Source organism: Limulus polyphemus, unplaced genomic scaffold, assembly GCF_000517525.1.
Source record: "Limulus polyphemus unplaced genomic scaffold, Limulus_polyphemus-2.1.2 Scaffold1193, whole genome shotgun sequence".
Taxonomy (NCBI): Eukaryota; Metazoa; Arthropoda; class Merostomata; order Xiphosura; family Limulidae; genus Limulus; species Limulus polyphemus.
The window spans coordinates 146759-172006 of NW_013666803.1; the positions used below are offsets into that span (position 1 = coordinate 146759).

General features: G+C 33.2%; 1 protein-coding gene across 1 annotated transcript in view; it reads right to left on the bottom strand.

Annotated features, from left to right (window-relative positions):
• Positions 1–14578: 14578 nt before the first annotated feature.
• LOC106462536 (AT-rich interactive domain-containing protein 3C-like) overlaps positions 14579–25248 on the bottom strand; it is a 104868-nt gene continuing 94198 nt past the window's right edge. The window contains exons 6-8 of the mRNA XM_022389840.1: positions 23895–24175; positions 16027–16269; positions 14579–15821 (exon numbers count right to left, since the gene is read on the bottom strand). Of these exons, the coding sequence (XP_022245548.1) occupies positions 15712–15821; positions 16027–16269; positions 23895–24175 (634 nt within the window). The 3' untranslated portion in view covers positions 14579–15711. The remainder of the gene's footprint in view (positions 15822–16026; positions 16270–23894; positions 24176–25248) is intronic.

Genomic DNA, 25248 nt, shown 5'->3' on the forward strand with positions numbered 1-25248 from the left:
CGTCACGTTGTGACCATCTTATATATACCAGACTACCCCCAATCTAGTAATCTCCCGACAATTCACGAAGGTTCGAGAAAGAAGTGGCGTGATACTAGTCACGTGACCTCGCTGACGCAACACTATTATTTCATTACAAATTACAGCTTTTACAGCAAAGAAGAATATTTTAAAAATAGTTCCGACGTTTCGATTACTGGTGCAGTTATTCTCAAGTACACAGGTTTTAACTGTAAAGAAGGTTTTAGGATTTAAATACTGAAACCTTCTTTACCGTTAAAACTTTGTCCTTGAGAATGGTCGCACCAGTGATCGAAAAGTTGTACCTATTATAAAAGGATTCTTCCTTACTATAAACGTAAATAAAATCACGACCTATATCTCCAGAATGTGACTTTATTAGCTCGTGATTTTATTTACGTTTATAGATATGTCTCATACTAAACTCCAGTTTGCGATAATCAGAGTTAAAAACAATTATTCTTCCTTACTGTAAAAGATGTAATTTGTAATAAAATAACACTTTCTACTACAATTTTGGAACTTACTTTTTAAATGTTTATTTGAAAGAGTTTATGTTTCTAGCCTTAACACATATCAGTTGCTACCATTTATTTAATTCCATTTGAATCAGACTTTTAACGGGAATGGCCTAACTTACGCGAACGATGATAGTCTCACTGTGACACTTTAAGTTCATAGGACGTATGTATATTACAACGGAGGAAATTAAAATTTATAGTCATCAATTTCATAAATCAAATAAAATTTATCAATTTGCGAAAGACTTTATTATCAGTGATTCACAGACTCAGCGTTTCGAAAACAATAAGATGTATTTAGATCAAACCGTTACTGTTGCGTGTAAATTATAACGAATTTGTTTCGTTCAAATCTGTAATCTATTCCTACCCCGCTGCGAAAACATCCGATTAACTTGAAGATAAATGTGCCGTTTCTAACAAATATCCTAAACATATATTCGGTTCGCATGGATGATTTTCAAAAAAAAAAAAAGAAGAAGAAGAAGAAGATAGAAAGAAAGAAAAACAGTCCTTAGGTTTTAAATGAACTATGAATTTGTGCTGTATGGACACAAAATTCCACAGAAGATTCATTTATGCGTAAACATGAGTCACAGTAAATAACGTTTTTCTCCACAGTTCTGTACATGTAACTAGTTAAATGATAGCGGTTTAATCAACCTGGATAAGAGAAGGTAACGTGTAGCAGCTTATCACCTAGCATGAACTGCTGTTACAAAAAGTCTTCCTATAGTGACTTGGGTACAATGATTATTCTTTTACGCAAGACAAGATATTAACTTGTGTGAAATCATCCATTTGGCTAATGAAACTGTTCACCACTGGGGAGTAAGGAATGAAATTGGGAGGCTAAATACTATTAACGGTACTGCTTTAAACTAATGCATTACACGTTTTCTTTCTTTTTATTAAAGGAGAGCATAGTAAGTCTAAGCGTACAGTTGGTTGTTTTTTTTTTTTTAACAAAACCACATTGGCTATCTACTGTGTTCGCTGGGGGGAAACGAACCTAAGATTTTAGCGTTGTACGTCCGTAAACTTACCGTTGTCTCACTGGGGAACTAAACATACAGAATAAGCTTAAAATGTTTTCTTAAAGTGAACAACTGGCCTTAACTGTATGGTAGATAACACGACAATAGAATAAAAAATATTTACATTTATTACGTAGCTGAAACCATCCTTAAATTAAAAGAAAATCGTGATTTGTCACTACTGATCAAAACATTTAATGGTTTTTTTTTCTGTTTATTTGTTTCAGCACAAATCTGCACAATGCGTTATTGGCGTTGTGCCCACTGCGAGGAACGGTTCCAGAATTTTAGTTTTATGTGCTCTGATGTTTACCACTGAGCTATCTAAAGGCAACAATTAAAGGATTATCTGAATCTGTAAAAATAATATTATAAAATGGTGTTGTGGTGGATTGAGTTGTTAGAATAATACCTTATTAAAGATATCTAGACAGTTTATCCATTACTTCAGCTGGTCTCGGTTTTGATACCGAGCTAAGGAAAAAATGGGATTTTTACAGAATAACTATAACCTAACAAAGAGCTGTTCTGAGATGAGATCTGAGATCGGATTTTATTTGTAAAAGGGAAAAAATGTAGTGGCCTCAATTGTTAAAAGTGCCTTACTAACAACTGCTAAAGGGTTAACTCTTTAGCTCAGTTGATATAGCCATCGCATGGCTAGATGCAAAAAATTGAATTTCCACACCGGATACCTCGAGTCCAAATGATAGTCATTTCACGATTCTAAGATAAGGACGGTCTTTACTAACGAGAAAGCAATATGTTAGCTTGAGTCGTTAAAAATATACATAATAGCGATATCTAGCGAGTTATTCTTATAGATAAGCTGGCAGGAAACTTGTATAGCATATAAGAGGTTTTGGGTTCGAAACCAAACCGAAGAAACAAAAAATGGAATATCACATGAAAACTAACGTCCAATGAAAGGCTGTCCAACGAGAACGATCCTTGCTCCTGAGAGGGAAAGAACATAGAATCTTCAAATGTAATATATATATATATATTGCTAGTGATTCATAATGAAATAACATTTTAACTCTATTGATAGACCTCTTGACTTGCACGCAAGAAATTGTGGATTCAATCTTACTTATGAGATTTACAAAAAAAAAGAAAAAAAATATTTCCATGATATCAAATACCCTGAAATACAAATGATTGCTCAGTTAACCTTAAAAGAACGTTTAGTAGTTGTGATTATACATCTTTACATTTCATGGTATTTAATTTCAATATAAAATATGGTCATCACTAACAATAAAGACAGCTTGGAAGAAATGTTGATAAGGTTAAGTTATCCTTGACCAGTTCTCTGAAAGATGTGTTTTCAGGGTATCTTTAGTGTACAGGATTACTTGTTAGAATACGACAAGTCTTTAAATATAATTTCATACATGACTGCTTGGATTGAAGTCCAATAAGTTTGAAGATCACTTTATTGAGACACTCTCTTCTTCAAGGAATTAGTTGTCCAACTTAGCACCAGCAAATGGTTGTACAAAGGGTCATAAGATGTGTAACATTAATGGTATCATCCCTAAGGAATGCTAAGACTGGTACATTCAGCACTGCTAATTCAAGTTCACATCATACTTCTGGAACCACCATATGCATCTTATTCCGTGTGCTGAAGTGGAGTGGATCTGATTCCATATTTAATCCAAATGAATATAAACTTATTATCTGGCTGCAGGGTAAAAGTGTGACTCATATGCGAAAATTATTATTGCCTCACATGTTGTTGGTACATTGGAATGTACAATGGAAGCATGCTGGTTTTTTGTTTGTTTGTTTTGTACCATGTTATATACAGAATACATCTAATTGGGTGTATACAGGCCAGCCTTGTAAGGTCTGTTTTTAACCATCTATGTGTTGTCACGTTTCTGCTCAGAACACGTGATCCAATTTTGTAGCTTATATCCTACCACTATACGTTGTTGATAACTGTGTATCTTCTCCATATTTGGTTTGTTTGTTTGGTTTGAATTTCGCGCAAATCTACACGAGGGATATCTGCGCTAGCCGTCCCTAATTTAGCAGTGAGAGACTAGAGAGAAGGCAGCTAGTAATCTCCACCCACTGCCAACTCTTGGGCTACTCTTTTACCAACGAATAGTAAAATTGACCGTCACATTATATCGCCCCCACGGCTGAAAGTGTGAGCATGTTTGGTGGAACGGGGATTCGAACGCGCGACCCTCATATTGTGAGTCGAGTGCCCTAACCACCTGACCATGCCAGGCCCTTTTCCAGGTGTCCAAACAGCTATACCATTAGCTTAAAAGCAGTTACATATGTTGCTAATGACACTTTGAAGAACTTGGAGCAGTTGGTAACATCCTGGTGTGATTGGGTCGCTTCTATTTGTCCCATGGTTCTCCATATGAATGAAACAACCAAACGTCGTTTCTGAAATCTAGACATGGTTCTTGAACAATTTGTAGCACATTGAATACTGAAAATCAATTCAAATCAAAGTCTGAGTCAAGATTTTATGAGACAACTATATAAAATGGAAACTGAAAAATCAATAATTTGCATTTCAAGTCACGTCATTAATCATCAAATTCCTGATTTTTCATAGCAGTGAACTTAGGGGTGATTGACAGTATTTTAAAACGTTGCATTTTACTTTGTGGTTGATATGAGTTTAAAGTAGTGCGAACATAAAAGTATCGTGCGATGAAAGTGTGTGTTTATCAACTAGTTTTTAGTTCAGTAGTAATAAAAACAAAATATTAAATCAATATTTGTCAACTTAAAATTTTGCAAATTATTTCATGATTCCACGCTCAAAACAAGGTGTGTTTGTTAGTAGAATAAATTTTTGTGATCAATCTTTCTTTATCTATGTGTTAAGAATGTGATGGACAGTTTACGTTATTGTAGTACTTTCAATGTCGCAAATCTCAATCAAAGCAGTCAGGTCTATAGCATGTTTCATAGAAATAAACGAGAAATAACGAGTAAAAACTATACATAATAGAATCGTTGTTAAAGAAGCTTGACTTTCCGTAAATTATGAGTGTTAAAGATTTTACAACATGCTAAACAGATGTCATTAGAATTTTAAATAAGTTAACATTCTTGTGATTGTAAGTTATAAGCTTAACAACAGAAGAACATTCTTGTATTCTTATTTAAACTTTGAGTTTTAAATTATACATACAACGAGTGAAGCTAAATTTAGGTGCTTTATTATATGCATTGTGTTTTGAGCTACCCACAAGACGATAAGCTTCAGCAAATTGTACCTTTTACCTTTTTTAATGGAGTTTGTAACAAGTAAATTGTTGTAATCTATAATAATAAAAGGGTGTGTCTGTGAGCCTGTGTGTGTCTGTGTGTGACCGCCATAACTCCAAGAGGAAAAACCTAGTTACCTGAAATTTTGCACCCATACTAAGTGGACCATGAGGGTGTGCACTTGAGTATTATTACTTATTCATGTGCGTGTGCGCATCTTTTTATGAGGCAAGCTATCAAAAACTACATAGAAAAGAAGTGTGACCACCATAGCTCCAAGAGGAAAGAACCTAGAAACCCAAAATTTAGCACCCATACTAAGTGGACCCTGAAGGTGTGCACCTGGGTATTATTACTTATCTACATGCGTGCATGCGCATCTTTTTTTCTACGAAAAACCACATAGAAATGTTTCCGCCCCAGAACGTTAGAGTATTCTAACTATTATGGAATGCTATACTGTTTTTCTTTAACTGTTATGGGATGTTATAGAGTGGTTATTAAAACTGTGTGATTATTATTGATTAGTGATTATTATTAAAACTGTTATGGGATTCAAATTCGAATGTTATAGGATGTTATAGGGTGATTTTATAACTATTATGGGATGTTATAGGGTAGTTTAATTACTATGGGATGTTAGAGTGTTTTAACTATTATGTGATGTTAGAGTGTTTTAAATATTTATTATGTAATACTATAGTGTTTTTCTTTAACTAATATAGGATGTTATAGTGGTTTTTAAAACTTTTATGGGATGTTATACAGTAGTTTTTGACTGTTATGGGGTGTTATAGTGGTTTTTAACTATTATGAGTTATTAAATAGTGGTTGTTTAACTATTATGGAATGTTATAGTGGTTTTTAACTATTATAAGATGTTATAGTGACTTTTAAACTATTATGGGTTGTTATAGTGGTTTTTTAACTATAGCCTATAGCCCGTCAAAAATGACGCTCCTTTTTTTGGTAATGGTCAACATTATATATCGTCGCTTAGCAACAAAACTATTATGGGATGTTATAGCGTGTTTTAACTAATATGGATTGTTATACAGTAGTTTCTAACAATTATGGGATGTTTATAGGGTAGTTTTAACTATTATGGGTTGTTATAGAGTGGTTGTTAACTATTATGGGATGTTATATGATAGTATTAACTATTATGGAACTAGCGTTCAGTCTGTCAAAAATGACGGGGCAAGTACTTTCATCCTCACCCCACAGTATACCCTAATCCCACATTTGATAGCTAACTGAAATAAATAAATATTGCGAAATCAACCTTGACCAACAAAGAGACAGAAAAGTGCAGTCGATGCAGTTAAAACTCGGTAAATTCTTTTTAGTGAGATATGCTGGCGAAAAATAAAATAAGAAGAAGTGGTTCCTTATATAACAACTTCTAATATATAGAAAAGCCAGTGCATTTTGGTAATAATGCGTTCCAACTATGGCTTTTATGTTATGTTGCTTAACAACAAAAGTATATAGGTTAACTTTTATGCTAAAATGGGTTCAGAATACACATAATAACCCGAGCGAATCCAGGTGCTTTCGCTAGTTATTAATAAAATACCAAGTTGTTATCCCTGAATAAATCTGTTAGTCATCTATGTATTCCAAAAGGATCTAGGTGAGGGCTCAAGTTACAAGAATTTGGTGTCAGAATGAAAATGTCAATTGAAAGTGGCTAAACGGTTGAGAATTCATATGGATATTGAAATTATTTTGAAGACCTTGCAAAAGTGACGTAAAGATTTAGAAAGAAAGTGGAGGAGTGGGCCCAGATTGATGGAAAAGTAGGACCAGTAACGTAAGAGCAAAATAATGATTGAGAAGAAACATTTCATTTCAAAATCCAGAAAGTGGACAGAAATTTCAAAGGCTTTTAAGTACCATATCACAAAACTTGAAGGACAGAATCTGATTTAAAAGTATTTGCAACCTATAACGATTGAAGTTCGTGTTCAATTCGTTTCTTTACTTTTTACAATTAAAGACGCAGTGATAGGCTAGTAGTACGATCTTCTTCTGGTTAGGAGATTATTTTCTTAGCTTAATAGCAACATACTCTAGTATTGTAAGGTGGAATTCTTCTCGGGAATGGGGAATGACACGGAGAAACCTATAGATAAACATAACATCACAGTATTTTATACAGTGATTGGTAATACTACCGATGTTGTAGGTTTTAGCGTTGCAGTGTTATTTTATTCGACTGCAGAGACGCCTAATGGTAGATCCAATATATATTCTATGGTGCATCTCTTGGACTTTAACTGACATATCATTAGCGAGAACTTCAGTGAAAGTTGTTTGTCTTTAAAATTGAGCAGCCCTTTTAACCTAGACTCTGTTATAACTACACGTTTTAACTGTTTTATAACTTTCTTCTGAATCAAATATGAAATAGTGTCTAAGTAGGCTATGAATAAAGTAAGTTTTCTTCGAACATATAACATAACAACAGATGGGATATGGAGTTTTTCAGTATGGATGTGGATTATTCTATTTAGTAACGACAACGAAAAACAATTTATTCTGAATATTTCTTTATTGTTCTCAACTTCTGCTTCAAAAAGGTTTGCTTTAAAGATTGAAACGTGTGATTGAAAAGATTGAAAGGTGTGAAACGTTCAAAATGTGAATAAAGTGCAGTGCAAGTAGATTTAAGATAGTAGCAAGTATACCATGGTTATTTACGATATGAACATCTAACAACCATAATTTATCATTTTGTTGATTTTCAATAGTAAACTTCATTTTGATGTATTCTATTTAATTGATTGTTTGTTTTTGTAGTTAAGCACAAAGCTACACAATGGACTATCTGTGCTCTGCCAACCACGGGTATCGAAACCCGGATTCTAGCGTTGTAAGTCCGCAGACATACAGCTGTGTCATTGGGGAGCATTCGGTTTAAAAACTGAAGAACTTCGTATACCGACTCAACACTCTTAACACCAAAAAAAAGTATCGTAAATAATTTTCTTGTAATACACGGTTTTTAAACGTTATGAGCAGGATAGTAACCAAACTTTTTGATGGAAACACAGAAAAATGTCAGCAATATCTAGAGTTCTTACCCAATGGATCGTAAATTTTAACTTTAAACCTAAAATGTGATTATTCCGTCGCTTTAACATCGCCACTATCTACAAATTTTGTAAGCTCATGCTGGTCAGAAAAAATTACTCATTGCGGAAATAGTTTTTTTGTTTTCATTTTTAAGCAATATCATTAGCCAAAAAAAAGATAATTTAGCTTATTTTTAGTTTCAGTGGACCACTGGCTATTCCAAATCAATGAATCGAAATTGATGGCAACTGCTTCAACAACTGTAAAAAAAAATGCAATTCTAGTTGAAAATAAAACATTTTTCTTGTAAATATGAAAGGCCTAGATGTTGAAAATGCGAATGTCACTAAATTGAGTCAGAGACTTGGGAGAAAGTAACCAAAAAGTGTACTTGCAAGTACTAACAATGCAAAAACCGGTAGAAGAAAATGACCATGGCCAAATTAGAATGAGAATATTCTGAGTATCAGTGATGAAGTTGTACATAATGAAAATGACGATATAATTTTTATTGATATATGACGTTTTGACCTTAATTAAAAATAGTGACGATGGAGGTGATGACGACAAAAAATGAATACGTCACGAAAGAATTCAGAAATGTATGTGACGTCAGAGATGTTTTCGGAATAGATACTTCTTTGACGAGAAACTTATCAAGTGGAAAATCATGTTAAAGTAAATCCTTTAATTCTATTGATAAAGCATGTCATATAATTACCTTCATCATTTTAGTACTAAAGAAAATATGCTCTATTATCTTACCTAATAATGCAGACCAATTATTGCTTAATATAGGAAAACAAATTGTAAAAGATAGCAGAGAGACCAAAGAAATAATATGCAGTAACAAATTAAAGAAAAAAATATAATTTGAGTACATTCAAAACTTCTGTTGCATCCTATCCAGAGAAAGATGTTATTAGCTCCATTGTATGCTTTACTACAAAATGACGAAGTTTTCTGTTCGTAATTGATACCAAACCCTAATAGACTGCTTGATACAATAGCTTGGAAATGCATTCCGAATGAAGCTATTTAGAATTAAACTGCTAGTTATCGAATAAATGTTAAGTATAGATGAAGATATGGCTTCACACAGATCGGCGTATCAACGATTATTAGCTATATGTTAGGAATCGCTCTAAAAAAGTTGTGAAATCCTTGTCATTGGAAGGTTCATTTAGTATCATTTCCGCAATCGAATTCTAAGATCAATTTTTGGTGATCCTACCCCTAGTACAAAATGTTACACAATTTGTCCACACGAGAGGTGTTAAAAGTATCTTTAATTATATATTGTACAATTTCGTACTCTACAAATGCAAAGCTAGGACAAAGATGAATGGTTTCGTCTATAGGTAAATTTGTAAACTATGACTTTATGTCGTAACTATCACAGTGAATAATCACCATTAATGTATCTGCTTTAAACTATTGGCAAATTCAAAAATTGGCCCTATCCTTAATAGAGCATTCATTCTGCAAAATCTATTTCAAAACTAATGTCAAAAACATTGCCGATGGATAAGTACATGTGCATACATTACGAACATTTGGTCTAAATGGACATCCTTGTATCTGAGTCTTAGGGAGTCTATTTAAAATCTCACACTATAAGTCTGTTGGTTTGATTGTGTTGCAAGTTTTTCCCATTATGACAACGTACTCGCAAGTTTGGTTTCCCTGGTTTTTGTATATAAACTTATCCGTATTACTTAGAATAGCTTCTACTTTGTTGATGTAATCCACTTTATTTGAAATGACAACCATTAAGTTTATCTAAGTTGAATGTGAATAATAATGAAAAAGTTATCTATCATGCTGACGAATTAAATATAATAACTTTAATTACTTAAACAACCTACCACAACTGTCTTAGAATTGTTATTAATCATTAGTATTTTTTATTTGCAAGCTATCCAAAATACGTCACTAGAAACAGATGTTATAGTCTAGCTTCAAAGTAGAAGGAAAAAAAAACCTCGCATAACTTACAAGAACGTCTTGCTTAGTTGTTCTAGTACTCAAAAGTTTTCTAACAAATGTGTATTCAGTTGCGACTGTTCAGTTCATTGATACTTAAGATAATGTTATATAAGATTAAAACGAGACAAAGTAAGAGTTAGGCCGTGAAGAAGGAGGTTAAAATGTTATGGGACTAGAATCTAAAAACGTTGCTGATAGACAGCTCAAAATACCAACTGAAAACGTTAGGACTGTGAAGACAGTACTCATAGTTATTATTTTTGTTTCTGTAAAAAAACATTAATCTATGTTCGAAGGACTTCAAACACCTCACTAAGAGATAGCAATCATGTTAAAGCAAGTTAAATGAAAATTGTTTCATTATGGTGGGTGAATATCATATATCCACGGTTGGAAACAAATCAGATGTAAATATAGGCCCCAAAAGTAAATCTTAAAAGACTGATGTTGAAGCATTGTTATCACATAGAAATGGAAAAGAAAGGATACTAATAAAAGTAAGTGAGGTTGACGTAGTTTAGATGGATTTAAATACCAAAATTCAATTATATGGTTAATACCGTATAGTTTTTTTGTGTGAAATCATAGAAGGAATATAATGTCATATATTGGGTTCCACTTGATTTAAAATATTGTATTGTCGGATATCATCCAACACGATATGAAATCACTTTTACAAATTAAGCTAAAAAATAGGATGATGAGGAGTTACTGATGATAATTTTCCATTTCAGAAAAAACAACGTTGTTGGAAATTTCTTTATTTCATCACCATGTAAACTACGACTTCCGTAGTAGCCAAGTAAGTCTGAAAGTAAAAATAGTTGGATTCATGGCTACTGATAAGTAATAGATTAAAAACCAGAGAGTTTATATTTATTTCTTGATAAGTCTTTCATTTGTCAATCCTAGACGAATCCAGTTAAAAGCTCGGTATATTTAATCGCCCATTCCGATTATGTCGGATAGAAATCACTTGTGTTTGTCCCAAAATAACATAAAATAGTATACGTGAGTATGCGTGTGAAAGGATAACGAAATAACAAACTTTTAGACAACAGCTCCTGAAAATCATTTTATTCTAAACAAGCAAAGAAACATACTAGTAAAAAGAGAGGGGATCAAACATTCAGTTGCCCAAGTGGTGCCTTCTACACACGATAGCACCAGTTCACAGAAAATACAAATCTGAGTACAACATGGATTTTCCTGCGAATCAACATAATTTTTAACTTAAAAATCCACTCCAAAAACACACAGTTTCCATCCAAACACAAATGTTGATATGTGAAACATAGGCGGATATAGTGCTTATCCAAACAGCGTTTGAATTATTCACATCCGTCAGTTAATATTAAAAATCTAATGCCCTTCTCGTTAAAAATTAATATTCTAGCCGTATCTCGTTATCATGAACAAAAGTTGGAAAGCAACGGGTTGCGCGTTATTTTTTGCTTTATTGAATAATGTTTACTTTATATAAAGAGCAATTTTATGATTCTTTTTTTCTGAAAAGTTCAGCAATACAAAGCATCTTTACACTTTAATGTTGTTTCTTCATTCAATTCTGCTTTATAGTTAGCAAAATCTCATAGTTTCTACATAAGCATGAAACTTGAAATGTTAACACGTGTTAGGTGAGTGCTTGTTAAAATATTGATTTTCGAGAGATTTTTAATGCTTTTAGGAAATGATCACATTATTGATATTAGCCCTTTAACTGCCTTGGGGACATAGATGTCCTCTCCCTCCTCTTGAGTACTGTTACCAAAGTTTGGAATTTTATACCACCATGAAGTTTTTCAAAGCTTAACACTTTCAAGTTTCAGGTCAGTAATGAAATATCAAATAATTAAAGCATGTGTCTTTTTTGCTTTGTATTGCATATCTACAAACGACCGTGAGGCTGGGGGAGTTGTTTATCTATGAACATGACAGAGAAAGAGTTCAAGATTACTCCTAATTAGCGTAGAAAATGCTAACTTAGGTTTTACACAAGACTGTACACAAAGTAAATCACATAATATGTTTAAACACCTTGATTTTTACAAACTGCATACACGCGTTAATAGGAAAATATTGATTATTACATGGTCAAACGTGACGTTTCGAACAACTTGTAGTTAACATATTGTATATATATGTGTTAATATGAAAATATTGATTTTATTTGTCCAGGTAAGTGTGATTTTGAACATCTTATATCTTACATACTGCATACACGAGTTAGTAGGAAAATATTATTCTTACATGGACACACGTGTCATTTCGAAAACCTTGTGTTTAACATACTGCATACATGTGTTAATATGAAAATATTGATTCTTATTTGCCTCGATGTCGTTTTTGAAAACCTTGTATTTAACATACTGCATACATGTAGTAATATGAAGATATTGATTCTTATTTGCCTCAATATCATTTTGAACACCTTGTATTTAACATACTGAAAACATGATTATTATGAAAATATTGATCCTTGCATGCTACATAGATGTGTGTTAGTTTTACTCTTCAGTTTCTAAGCCAATTTCTTAATACAAGGTTTCACAATTTCCTTCACTTAATAGGACAAGCGATACTATAATAACATATTTATTTTGTAGTTCTTAACCCTGGAACTTGGGGATCATTTAAAGATAGAATCCTAATTGTTAGAAGTTCATTGGGTTTCTAATTGCTGATTTCACTTCAAAGTGTAAGTTATCTTATGATGTAATAATATTTCAAAAATTCTGATCGTGACTGAGAGACATAAGTTAATTTTTTGTGTGGTAATACACACAGATAGTCACATTTGAAACCTTTTCTTTTGTGTGAGGAGAGACTTGTGTTCATATTAACCCTTTTTCCTGACATAGTTTGCGAACAGGAATTACGCATTATTTAACATCAAAATAGGAACCTTCTTACTTAAACTAGATAAAAACACACAATTAAACAGAAAATTAGGAATCACTACAGGTAATTAGAAAGCTCAAACTAGTTCATAATTGCCGGCCCAGAGCCGACAGCAGTAGCTGCTTCACAGCACCACCTATAGAAAGTTTTTAGTACGGAAAAGCTAGCAGAAATGGTTTCACTCTCTGTCAGCTTAGGCGTTTTTCAGAATTAAATGTTCTATGGCAGTTCTACGAGGTTGCCTTTTTGTGAGCGCTGACAACAAATCTGACCTTTTCAGCATGATTATAAACTTACATTGCAAAACACATAATTTGGTCCAATAAATGTGGACATTAAAAGGATGGACACAGGGCTGAAAAAAGTATTGTTCATTTGAGGCATCATGGGAAATATCTGAGATGATTTCTTGCAGTTGAATGCACATTACTGACGCAACTAACCGTTACATGAGTAAGAATGAAGGGAGCATCGAAAGAGTTCTTAACTGCTCAATCATGAGTAGTTTTGTGCTTTTACTTTTAAATAGATACAAAATAATTCATAAATCAAAAGTAGAACAAACAGTTTTCCGAAACTTCGATGAAGGCTAAAAGTTTTGAAGTTTATGTTTCATATCTCTTGAACAAGAATGCTAGTACGAACTTCACAACGTACAAATTTATAAGATATCACAAGCAACGCTGAGCATTATGAATGTAAATGTAAACAAGTTACAAATAATTACAAAAGTATCATGTACAATGAGCTTGCATAATGTACTTCAGATGCTGTAATTGAACCGTTATATGAATAAAAGTTATTTTAGTTGTTTTTCTCACTTACATACCTGTGAAACTCTGTTATTTATTACGATACCAGTAAAAAGTCTTTTTTTCCCTCAGGTAAAACACAAGTAAAATAGGAATATTTCTAATTTACATCTTCATGTTCTTGAAAAATGTGAGTTTAAATGAAATAATTTCGAATAAAACATAAAAACCAATTAAATCAAGTATTGTTTATATATAACAACATGTATCCATATACTTTTTCAATTTTTCTTTTGAGATGGTAAGTACAATCCTTTAGCTCGGTTTGCAGATAAAAGTGTTAAAAATAATTTCGCATACAAATTACAAATGAAACAAAAACTACTTTGTAAATCATGTTACCTCATGAAGCAAAAAAAACAAACAAAAAAAACATTTTGGTAGAACTGTTACAAAAAGAAATTGTAGCTACATAGGTTTGAGACGGCATGACATAAAAACAAACAAACAATCTATACATGTGGTAATAATTGCATCAACTGTTAAGTACAGTATTACATGACCAAATAAACCACTGTACAAAAAGTGCAGACCTTTAAAGCAATATCCCTGAGATTCTGCACAGTCCATACCAATAACAATAGAAAAAACATAAATACAATACAGCATAACAATCCATTGCAAATAATTCTGTACTAATTATGACGACATAAAACGTAAAAAAAAGTATATGTTTGTGTGTTTGTAAAGGCATGTTGACTTATCGATAGGTAAAAAGTGCCAATTTCTAAATATATGGACTTGGTCAAATTCATGATAGTAAACCTGTCTGGTTCCTCATTTTTTTGGCAGGTTTAAACACCTATAATACTTACTTTAACCACTTATTCTTATAAGAAAGTAAACATCTTTTGAGTAAATTAAACACTTATTTAAAAACTTCACGAATTAATAGAAAAAAAACTACAAATGATGTGTTTCCGAATTAATATTGATATATATATATAATTAAAGTTTCCTTAGCTCGGAATAGCTGTGTTTAAATAAATATTGAAATATGTCATTTGAAATTATGGGGCTATCTTATATACATTAGATTTAAAAAAAAACACGTAAGAGATAAAGTAACAAAAAGGCGTGATTGTGACCTGACCTACATTTCTTTTAAACAACGAAAATCCTATCACATGCACGCACTAAATCATGTATCTCGACACAAATACTCTGCATGGCTTATTTTGTTAGATAAAATGAGCTAGAGATTGTATTCGTAATATTTTTTTTATACGCTGAGTACAAACAACGATAAAAAAAAACGTTTTGACACTTCTAAGAAACAATATTATTATTGTTGTAGGATGGTCATTCGATAAACTGCAGATAAGCTCCTCAATAAGAAAGGCTGAATATAATCTTCACGTTAGGAAATTCAATAGATAAACTGTAGATAAGCTCTTCAATAAAAAAGATTGAATTGACAATCGTCCCGTTAAAAAATCTACACGTAAACTGCAGTTAAGCTCATCAACAAAAAAGACTGGGTTGATAATCTTCACGTTATGGAAATCAATAGATAAACTTCAGACAAGCTCATCAATAAGAGAGATTGTATTAACAAGTTCCACTTTAGGGAAATTAATATATAAATTGCAGATAAACTCATCAATAAAGAAGACTGAATTGATAATCTTCACATTAGGAAAACCAATAGATAAACTGCAAATAAGCTCATCAATAAGAAAGACTAAGTTGATAATCTTCACATTAGGAAAACCAATAGATAAACTGCAAATACGCTCATCACTAAGAAAGACTGAGTCGATGAATCCTCATGGTAGGAAGTCAATGGATAAAACGTCACAATAAAACGACGGATTGCCCATGGAAATGACAAGTCCAATGCTTCAGATCTTTATGTTTCTCGATTTCTGTTTGGTTTCAAGCTCTACAACCACAAAGACATATAATGGGAAATTATGAAGTCATTAGAAGACAGACTACATTGCTAGCTGCCAAAAATATTTCAGTGTACAGATAGCAGCAGCATCATAGCAGACAGTTCCTTGTCTTGCACAAAAAAAAACACGACAAACGTCAATCTTCTGTCACACGATCAAGAAGAAAAAGGCACTGTATGAGTTGAGAGTAAAATGGCCGTTACGTCAACCGACTTCGGTGTGTTTGAGCAAACAGGACTCCTTGATACATCACGCCATTTATTTCCATACTTACTACTAAGGAATTGTCTACCTGGGCTCGCCCATCACCTAAAAAAAACGTTTAAGTCAAGAAAATGTTAATTAAGTTAGAACCAATGATTTCAATAACCGTCTATTCTAACTAACACTTTATCTATTCTTATCACTAGGAGTCTTTTTTACTTTACAGAATATTCTAGGAAGTTTCCAAAACAACATGAAATAAATAAATATAACTTAAAATCTCACTCTCAAGATAATAGATTCATCTTACCTCTGCTTGTTATTTTTAAATGAGCACTTGGCATTGTTGTACGTGCCCACAGAAGTTCATCTTCAGAAAGAAATCGCTTTGCAGGAGATGTGGCGATGTTGTCTTCTATTTTGCGTGTGGTGCTCTCTGGCGGTCGAGATAGATGATCTGAGTTACGAGGTTTTTCAAGATTCAAAGCCTCTTGTTGCGGGACTATTAATCTTGCAGGGGTGGTGGAGATACTCAAACTATTATCCTCTTCTCCTACCAATCACAAAATTATTCACTTATATACCTTAAAAATAATAATGATAAATATATTTTATATTAATCACAATGTAAAATAGACGTACACACACACACACACATATATATATATATATCATAACAATAGTTTTTAGCCACTTTTCTTGCGGTTCTAATGCCAACACGCTCTATGTAAGTCTTATTCATTATTTGAAAAACTTCTGAAAGAAACTATGATATCAGCTTACTTTTAAGTAACCCTCTATACCATTAGTTTTTTTTTTATGGAACCCACCTTACTGTTAGGTTATATTTAGACGTTTCCTCCAGCTGAGTATCAAATCAACGTAAAAATATATTATCCTTAAAGGTACTGTTCAAAGAAGTTTTAGAAACAATGTTCACGTCAATTAACGTGAGCATTATAACTTTTAATGTAGAGAATTCCAGGGTATATAATTTGGTAAGTGTAGGGCTCCAAATGATATAATTGTATATAATTTGATGAGTGTAGGACTATATCCTCTCGAGTCCTACACTCATCAAATTATATACAATTATATCCTCTGGAATTGTATATAATTTGATGAGTGTAGGACTCCAGAGGATATAATTGTATATAATTTGATGAGTGTAGGGCTCCAGAGGATATAATTGTATATAATTTGATGAGTGTAGGACTCGAGAAGATATAATTGTACATAATTTGGTGAGTGTAGGGCTCGAGAGGATATAATTGTATATAATTTGGTGAGTGTAAGGCTCGACAGGATATAAGTGTATATAATTTGACGAGTGTAGTGCCCCAGGGAATATAATTTAAACAATTTGACGAGTGTAGGGCCCCAGGGAATATAATTTAAATAATTTTATGAGTATAGGAATCAAGGGAATACAATATGATCGATGTAAGATTCCAAGGATATAAATTTACATATACTGATAATTATAAGATTCCAGTGATTTCCATAGATTAGCTGGCAGCAAGTGATTTAAACTATCTATATATCCATTTTTGTAAAGAAATTGAAAGAAACTTATACTGAAAAGCAAAAATGGTGAGAAAAATAGAGTTAGGCCTCCAAAGTTACCCTTTCTATAGCTCATACTAGAGCCTAATTGTGCTACAGGTATGATCAAATGAATGGGAGTATATATATTATTGCATGCCCCTGATAAATACAGGTCTACCCTTCAAGAGCTTGAATTATAGGGTTTCTTATTTTTGTCTTAAGGCAACAAATATATGGTTTTTATAAAGAAAATTAAAGATATATAATAAGCCTTGCTATATTTACCACTGTTGTTCACATTTAGCCAAAAAATCGTTGATATATTATGCATAGAGGTTATCACGTTTCTAATTAAACAAAAACTTACGTACGGAAAGACCTGTGAAGATTATATACAGACCTTAAAAATCTATGCTTTTTGGATTGGCACACATGAGTTTTTAACACATTATATTTTCTGAATATTATGATATAAATTCTATTTGTGGCCCAATAAGACAATAAGTCTTTATTTAAATTAGGTTCTGCGTAGCATACAAATTGGCTCATACTTAGACTTAAGAAGAAAATAGGAGTAACTATTGGTTATCTCTCATATCTATCTATCTGAGAAAATACAGCTTCATTAACTCTTGTTTATCGCAAAGTAATATAATAATCAGCTGAATTTGAATGCAGATGACAGGAAACGGCTTGCTTTTGTAATAAAGTTTCTGCTACCAATGCTGCTGAAGTGTAAATTTGCATTAAAAGGTTTACCAGTTTGCAGAAACTTCAAAACAAGAAACGAAAATTAAGTACTTTACATTGAAAGTGTAAAAACTAAGTTTTTTGTAACACAAAAAGCTATCTGTGGGGAATCGCCCCTAATTTTGAACTACGGCCAACACTTTGGCTACTCTTATCTGAACAAATAGTGGTATTGACCATCACTCTCATAACCTACCCAAAATCTCAAAGCGCGGAGCGTGTTTTTGCACAACAGGTTATGGAACATGAAGCCTCGGATCGACAACCTAAGCAAGCTAACTACTGGGTCACTCCTGGTTCAAAAACTATGTTTTAAATTCAATAACTTCTTCAAACGAAAACATGACTGTAAACTAAACTGAATAACAATTATGCCCGCAATATTAAAAGCTTTATTAAAACAGTCAAGTTCAGAGGCTATTACGTTGATCTGAAGTTTAATTCCATGTTGACGTTTATAATGACAAATTGGCTCGATCGTAACGGGCAGCCTTCACCCCTCCCTAAAGTGTAAATACTCAGTTTCTAGGTAGATTTATGGCGACGTAATTTTTGTTCCTCATCGTAGAGAAAACACTGAAATGTTTCACAAAGGCAAACTTCAAAGACTCAAAGAAATTCGATTTGGAAATGGAAAACTAGGATTTGCAGTCACATAAGCACAAACGATGTTTCATCTCAAAACATTTTCCTCCAATTATTTCTTCAGCAGAGATACACCCATTAGAAATAGCCCACTGACCCTGAAAGTGATTTATCAAAGCTATTACATATGCAATATTCGGAGAAGGAATAGAATGTAAGCTCCCCCAACACAAGGTGCATGAAGACTGACGCCACCTATTGCTCTAAACGATTTATTCTCGAAGAAGGAGTCCCACGGTCGTGCCCTTCAAAAAGAAATCGGGCGCAGAGAAATTACAGAGCATGGCTTGTTTATTGACGTTTTATGTGTTTGAAATTCTCGGAATCAGCGGCTTCAAACACTGTAGTCCCATAGCCAATGGCATTGCACTACTGCCTGGAGCCGTCTCAGCGTGACGATCTTTCTCTGAAGGATTTACTTGTACAATCAAATTAGTAGTTTCCTTGGAATAATCGACTTTTTTCAACCTTTGGAAATATAAGTCATAAATACGCGAAGGTTAGGTTTGCATAGTGTCTGAGCGAATGAACGATCTGATTAGCAAATGAAATCTTTATCTGGTTGAAGATAGCGAATTCAAAATTCTAATGTATTTTTAGAAAGGAACTAAAACAAGATCCCTCACTGATCCATTATATGTAATGATATGGATTTATGTTCACTACTGGCAAAGAACACTCCATCTTGTTTTATCAGCTCACTTCCATACAAATTTATGTTACACAAATTACAAACGTTAATTTCCTCTGAAACGTGACATGCAACGCTTTATAACTCGAGACATTTCAAAACTTATGTACAGTCTATTTATCAATGTGCATTTCATTTTTGATTCTTTACTGATACTTATAGCGACTGTATGAACAAAAGGGTAGTTCATATATATAATGTTTGATTTATTCTTCACTCACCTAAAGTGCCCTACATTTATAAAGATATTTGAAAAATAAATAATATAAATGCTACGAATTTATACTTTTTATCTCTTCAGCATATAGACCTATTTAGATAAAATTTCTCTCATCACCAAATTGTGAATTTCACTAAGAAGAAAACGTGCTCTTGAATCCTTATTTTCATGACCCAGTAACTTTTTGTTTTCAAATGCAGCTACTAATGCGAACGCTGCATGATAAAAATACTAAATTATTGGATTTCTTAGCCTTTTTTTTACTACTAGAAGCCCCCGGAGGCTCAGTGGTAAGTTTGAGAGCTTATAACACTGAAAATCGGGTTTATATACCCACAGTGGGCAGGGCATAGAAAGCCATTTTGTAGCTTTGCGCTTTACAACAAACGAATGCTACTAGAAAGAAAAACAGTAAATTCAGGTTAAATTTCAGATCTATGAAAATCGGAATATGGAAAGAGAATATCATTCAAAACAATAGGAGTATTTATTAACAGAAATTCCCGTGATGTTGAAAAGCTTTTGTATTCCTTAATTCTTTTGTTTACTATTTTAAAAAATCAAAATATCTTAGTCCTGATACTAATTATAATAACTGAAATCAAGCATCAGATCCCTATAACCTAAAGTAATACACAGCACAAAATTACTTTTTCTGTGTACATTAATGTCATTTTGAGGTACATGGAACGACGAAATTTAAAACCGTATTTCACAAACCAAAAAATTAAATGCCGATTTACTAAACACCAGATGTATCAAAAACAGGATAAAATGAAAGTAAAATGAACCAAGTTTTAGTCATGTGTATTTTTATAGTTAAAATAAGCAAAAAACAACTAACTATTTTGGGAAGGAAACTGTAAGATACCCTTATAGTTAGGAACGTAAAATCCCTTTTACAGTAATAGGGACGTGAGTGACACATCACAATTAAGCTGATACTGATTCAATAGAAAATGTATTCTTAAAGGTCCTGTAAGCGTTCCCAATAAGATGTTTGCATGATAACATTTCAGCTACATTTTACTCGTTATAAGTTACTGCCAACGATCCAGCTGACATACTTGCAACGCTATTTCGGTAAATTGAATAATATACAATTTTTTCTTACTCCCAAAACGGCTAGCATAAGATTACAACATGACTGACGATTAAATATTTCACAATTACCATCAGTCTTATGGTTCGTCACAGTTATGCCATAACAGAGCATCATTAGCTTTAAACATGATTTTAGAATTAGCACCACACATATTGTCATTTATCCAACGCATAACTTCGAAGTAATCATTACTTCTAAGAAGCCCCCCCCCCCCCCCAGTGGCATAACGGAACGTCCGCAGACTTATATTGCTAGAAACCAGGTTTCGATACCTGTGGTGGGGCAGAGCACAGATAGCCGTTTGTGTAGCTTTGTGCTTAATAACAAACAACAACTACTTCTAAGAAAATGAAATGGATATTAAAATAAATTATAAATATAATGAAATTTGTTTTTAAAAAAATCCAAAATATCACTGAAAATATATCAAGCAATTTCTGAAGTAAACATGTTCAGTAAAATAACAATGACGTCTTCAATAAATAAATAAAAAAATAGCTTCCGGGCTAAGAATCTATATGATTAAAAGAGTAATGTTTGTGCGTGCGTAGAAAGCTTTTTAAACTCCAGTGAACTATGCAAAATGAAATTAGGAGTATGGAAGTACGGATGAGGTCATCATATGCGTAAAGGAGGAGTGGGTGTAGATAGAAATATGCATTGCAAAGAGAAAGGTATTTGGGGAATGGACCTGCCAACCTTTAGAACCCCATCTCAGACAGCAGTGTTTATGTGTTAAGGTTGTGTGTGTGAATTTCTTCATGTATTTATGGACACTTAGAGTACCGGTACTGTCACCCTGTTGAGTTTATTACTTTCCCCCTATACTCAGGTTTTGAAAGCGTCGCTAGATCTGGTATCTCGTACTAGGTAAGTCGATCGGCTTGTCATTTTTGATCAGACCATTTGGCTCAAACTGTCTTTTGTACTAGAGGTGTTTGGTGGGTATCACGTGTTGTGGAATACGTTTAACCCACTTAAGTTTAACATCGCAGTCACTGAAACGCCCCGCACGGCCATCAAACTTGTTCAGAACTCTACTTATCTAACCTCATATACGAGTAGTCTAGGCAGGTCACAACTGCTTTAATTACTTTAAATAAACAGCAATGCCTTTACATTTTATAAACTATGTACATTCATATTCAAGATACCACAACCAAAAAACGTGTTTCGTACACGAAGCACGTGTTTCCTCCCTAGTCCTTTATTAAGTTGCAGAGAAGACAAGAACAATTTGTTGCCGAAAAACGCTCTCCGCCCTTTGGGGATATGGGTGTGCTATAAGGTTAACGGTAAAAACCTACTATTCGGTTAGATAAGGGTGAACCAAGAGTGGGTGGTGGGTACTGTTGACTATTTTTACATAGCTTTGCGCGATAAATTCAAGGAGCATTAAAACATAACACTTCATATCTCTTTTCCATTTTATTATCTTAGTCGTTAATTTAACCATTTAATGTTGTTTTGTTGTCAAGAACCATGAATCATGCGATTCACAGTCCGGGCATGCTACCTTTTAGGATATCCTATGCCTCCCCTTTTTCTTGAGAGACAAAACTTTTAAGATTGTATAAATGTAATGAAATAGTAGTTTAAAATCGCATAATCGAAAAAGAGCCCCCCCCCATTGGCACAGCGGTATGTCTGCGGACTTACAACGCTAGAATCCGGTTTCGATACCCATGGTGAGCAGAGCACAGATAGCCCATTGTGTAGCTTTATGCTTAATTACAAACAAACAAACAAACAAAAATCGAAGAAGAAAAATATTATACGGTGAATTTAAGATGGCAGCACTGGTTAAGATGGCAGCACTAGTGTTTATAAATATATTCCTTTCTCTCCCTCGACGATAAATAGGAAATGGTATTGTTCTGTTAAATCTGGCACAAAAATTAATCTTGGGAAATACTTTTAATGCAACAAATCTTATTCGATGTTCTGAATAGACTACATAATGTTTTCCCTCAAGTAAATCAAAAGTTTAAAAAACTGAACATTGAAACTTTAGTTAAAGAAAACGGGCATAAAACGATTTTTTTAAGATCTACCACCAGGCATGATACCCGTTTAGATCTAACTTGAAGTCAGTTTTCACTGTTTACAGTTTCATCTTACGCTTATAAGTCGCAACAAGTAAACACTATCTTTATAATGAAATGTGAAATACAATGGTCCGTAACTGTTACGATGAAACGTTTTTCCTCAAGACAAATTAATAATGTATTACAGATGACTGTTCGGAGAAAAAGCAATTCAAACTACTATTAGGACCCCCCCCCCTCATATTTCGAGATATTTAGGTTCAAAACATCCCCCGTCCCTCCTCTTTCTCCCCCGTAACGGATGGAAAATTAGAGAAAAACTAAAACTACGGCCTAACGTGACAGTACAGAACTGAAATATGTAAGAAAAACAGAAATCATAACAATATAAACTATTGTATTTGCTATAACCACAATGAAGGATACACGCGGTATGGTTTTCTGCTCGACAGTTTGTGTGACATTACATCGCGAAAAGACTGGTAATAATTCATAACAGTAGAGAAAGATTTGTTAAAAATTATCCGTCTCATTCTGGTTTTTAGTATGACACAAACTATTGATTAATAGATCAGGCTTTGCTGGCATAACAAGCTGTTTAGCATAGTAGTAACATTTTGTTGTTATTATAAGCAAACAATATTAAACAAACATTTTCTAGAAATTAAAAACTAAAAAATGATGTAAGTTGTAGAACAGGCTTTGTAATGTTTTTCTAAAACATGTTGAAATGCTTTCAGTTTTGTAGTAATAAGTAAACTGTCACTTTTGAGTAACCGATTGCGAGAGTAAAACAATGTAAACGAAATATTCGCTTCACGTATTTTAGTAGAATGGCTCTTGAACAAGAATGTGTCAATTACCTTTAAAAAGTTGAAAATATTTCATACCAAAACATATAAACATAAATAAGAAAAATTCAAGACATACGTCATATAAACACTGCACATGCGAATGAATGAACCGGTTAAACAAGATGTAAGGTATTTAATGTTCACGAACTCGTTGTGGTTTCTAATTGGCTGGGAGGGGCTTTTTAGTTCCAAATGTGTCTTTCGTTTTCCTCAGTTTCCATTTTATTTTTATTTTAATTTTGGAAACAATTTTTCATTGTACTAGTTTTTTACTGTTGTTGTTTTTGTTATTGTCGAATATCATTAAGATAACTTACCTGATGATAGTCCGTGGTTTGAACCGTGTCCATTTACTTGTCTCGATACAAGATCAAGAGGAGAAGCGTGATGAAGAAGGCTCGGTTGATTGTGGTGGTGATGGTTATGATGATGGTGAGGTGTGTGGTGAGAGTGCCGTGAGCCACTGACCATCTCGGCGTACTGTGTATAACTAGAACGACGCCCTTCCCTCCTATTGCCATCAATAGCTGCCTGCAGCTCCTCCGGCGTACTGAGTTTCTCCTTCTCACATTCGTAGGGGTAGAGATATTTCATATATCTGTTGAGATTCAAAATACATAAGAAACATCATCAAAATATAAAGGAGACAACACTGCAGGCGGGTTTATAATACTACAAAATACATCAGTGAGAAAATACGATATGATAATAGAAGATACATGTCTTTAACATTTATCTTCTTTATTTTAAAACTTCCAATCACGTTCGAAGCATAAGATTTCTTTAACAGTACATGTGTTTTTTTTAAGAAGAGAGTTAACATAAAAATACACCCTATGTTAAATGTCAACAATTAGTGGCTGTTTGTGTAAGTCAGGTGCTAGAACATTATTGTTGTGGCCACTGCATGTTTAGGCAATTTTATACTGTTGATAAAAAACAAAAAGATACATATACAGGGAGAATACGAAACTGTTTAGAAATAAAACATGAACAGAAAGACGGGAGAGAATCAGAGAGAAATTGAGTTAATTTAGTATTGAAACTTAAGACCAGACCTTCCAAGGGACTATTTTTATTCCACAAAGTCCCAATACCAATAAACGCTTAACCGAGATTAAATGCCCAAGAAGCGCTCATAGTATTTAATTATGCAGTAATTTCTACGCTCTTCGTGCGTTTGTGTAATATTAGACCCAAAAGTAATAATCAAACAGATTAAACTAGTGACATATCTTGTACTGCATATAAATATACGTAGGGAAACTGGATTTCCGCGTGGACAACTACATCATTTTATTTAGTTTTTTATATTAATTCAAAGACATTCTTCTTGTCAACTAGTAAAATAAATCTGCAACTTACGCATGAATAATTCATGACTGCGGGAGCCAAGTTCAAACTCGGTTGCTTATGTGAGCAAGAAGGGTCCATTAACCAATAGCAGCTCAGAAAACGAAGGCTTCAGCATAACTAACACTAATTATGAGTGCCATGTAAAGGATAATTATTTTAAAAAAAGGAGCAATTAAAAAAAGTATTTGATTATGCATAGCAGTTAAACAGGGAAAAATATCATTATGTAAATACGACTATTCGGGAAAGCATTTCTCTTTCCTTAGTTTTTCAAGGTACACCAGGTATAATTCAATACATCTAGAGTTCAGGTAA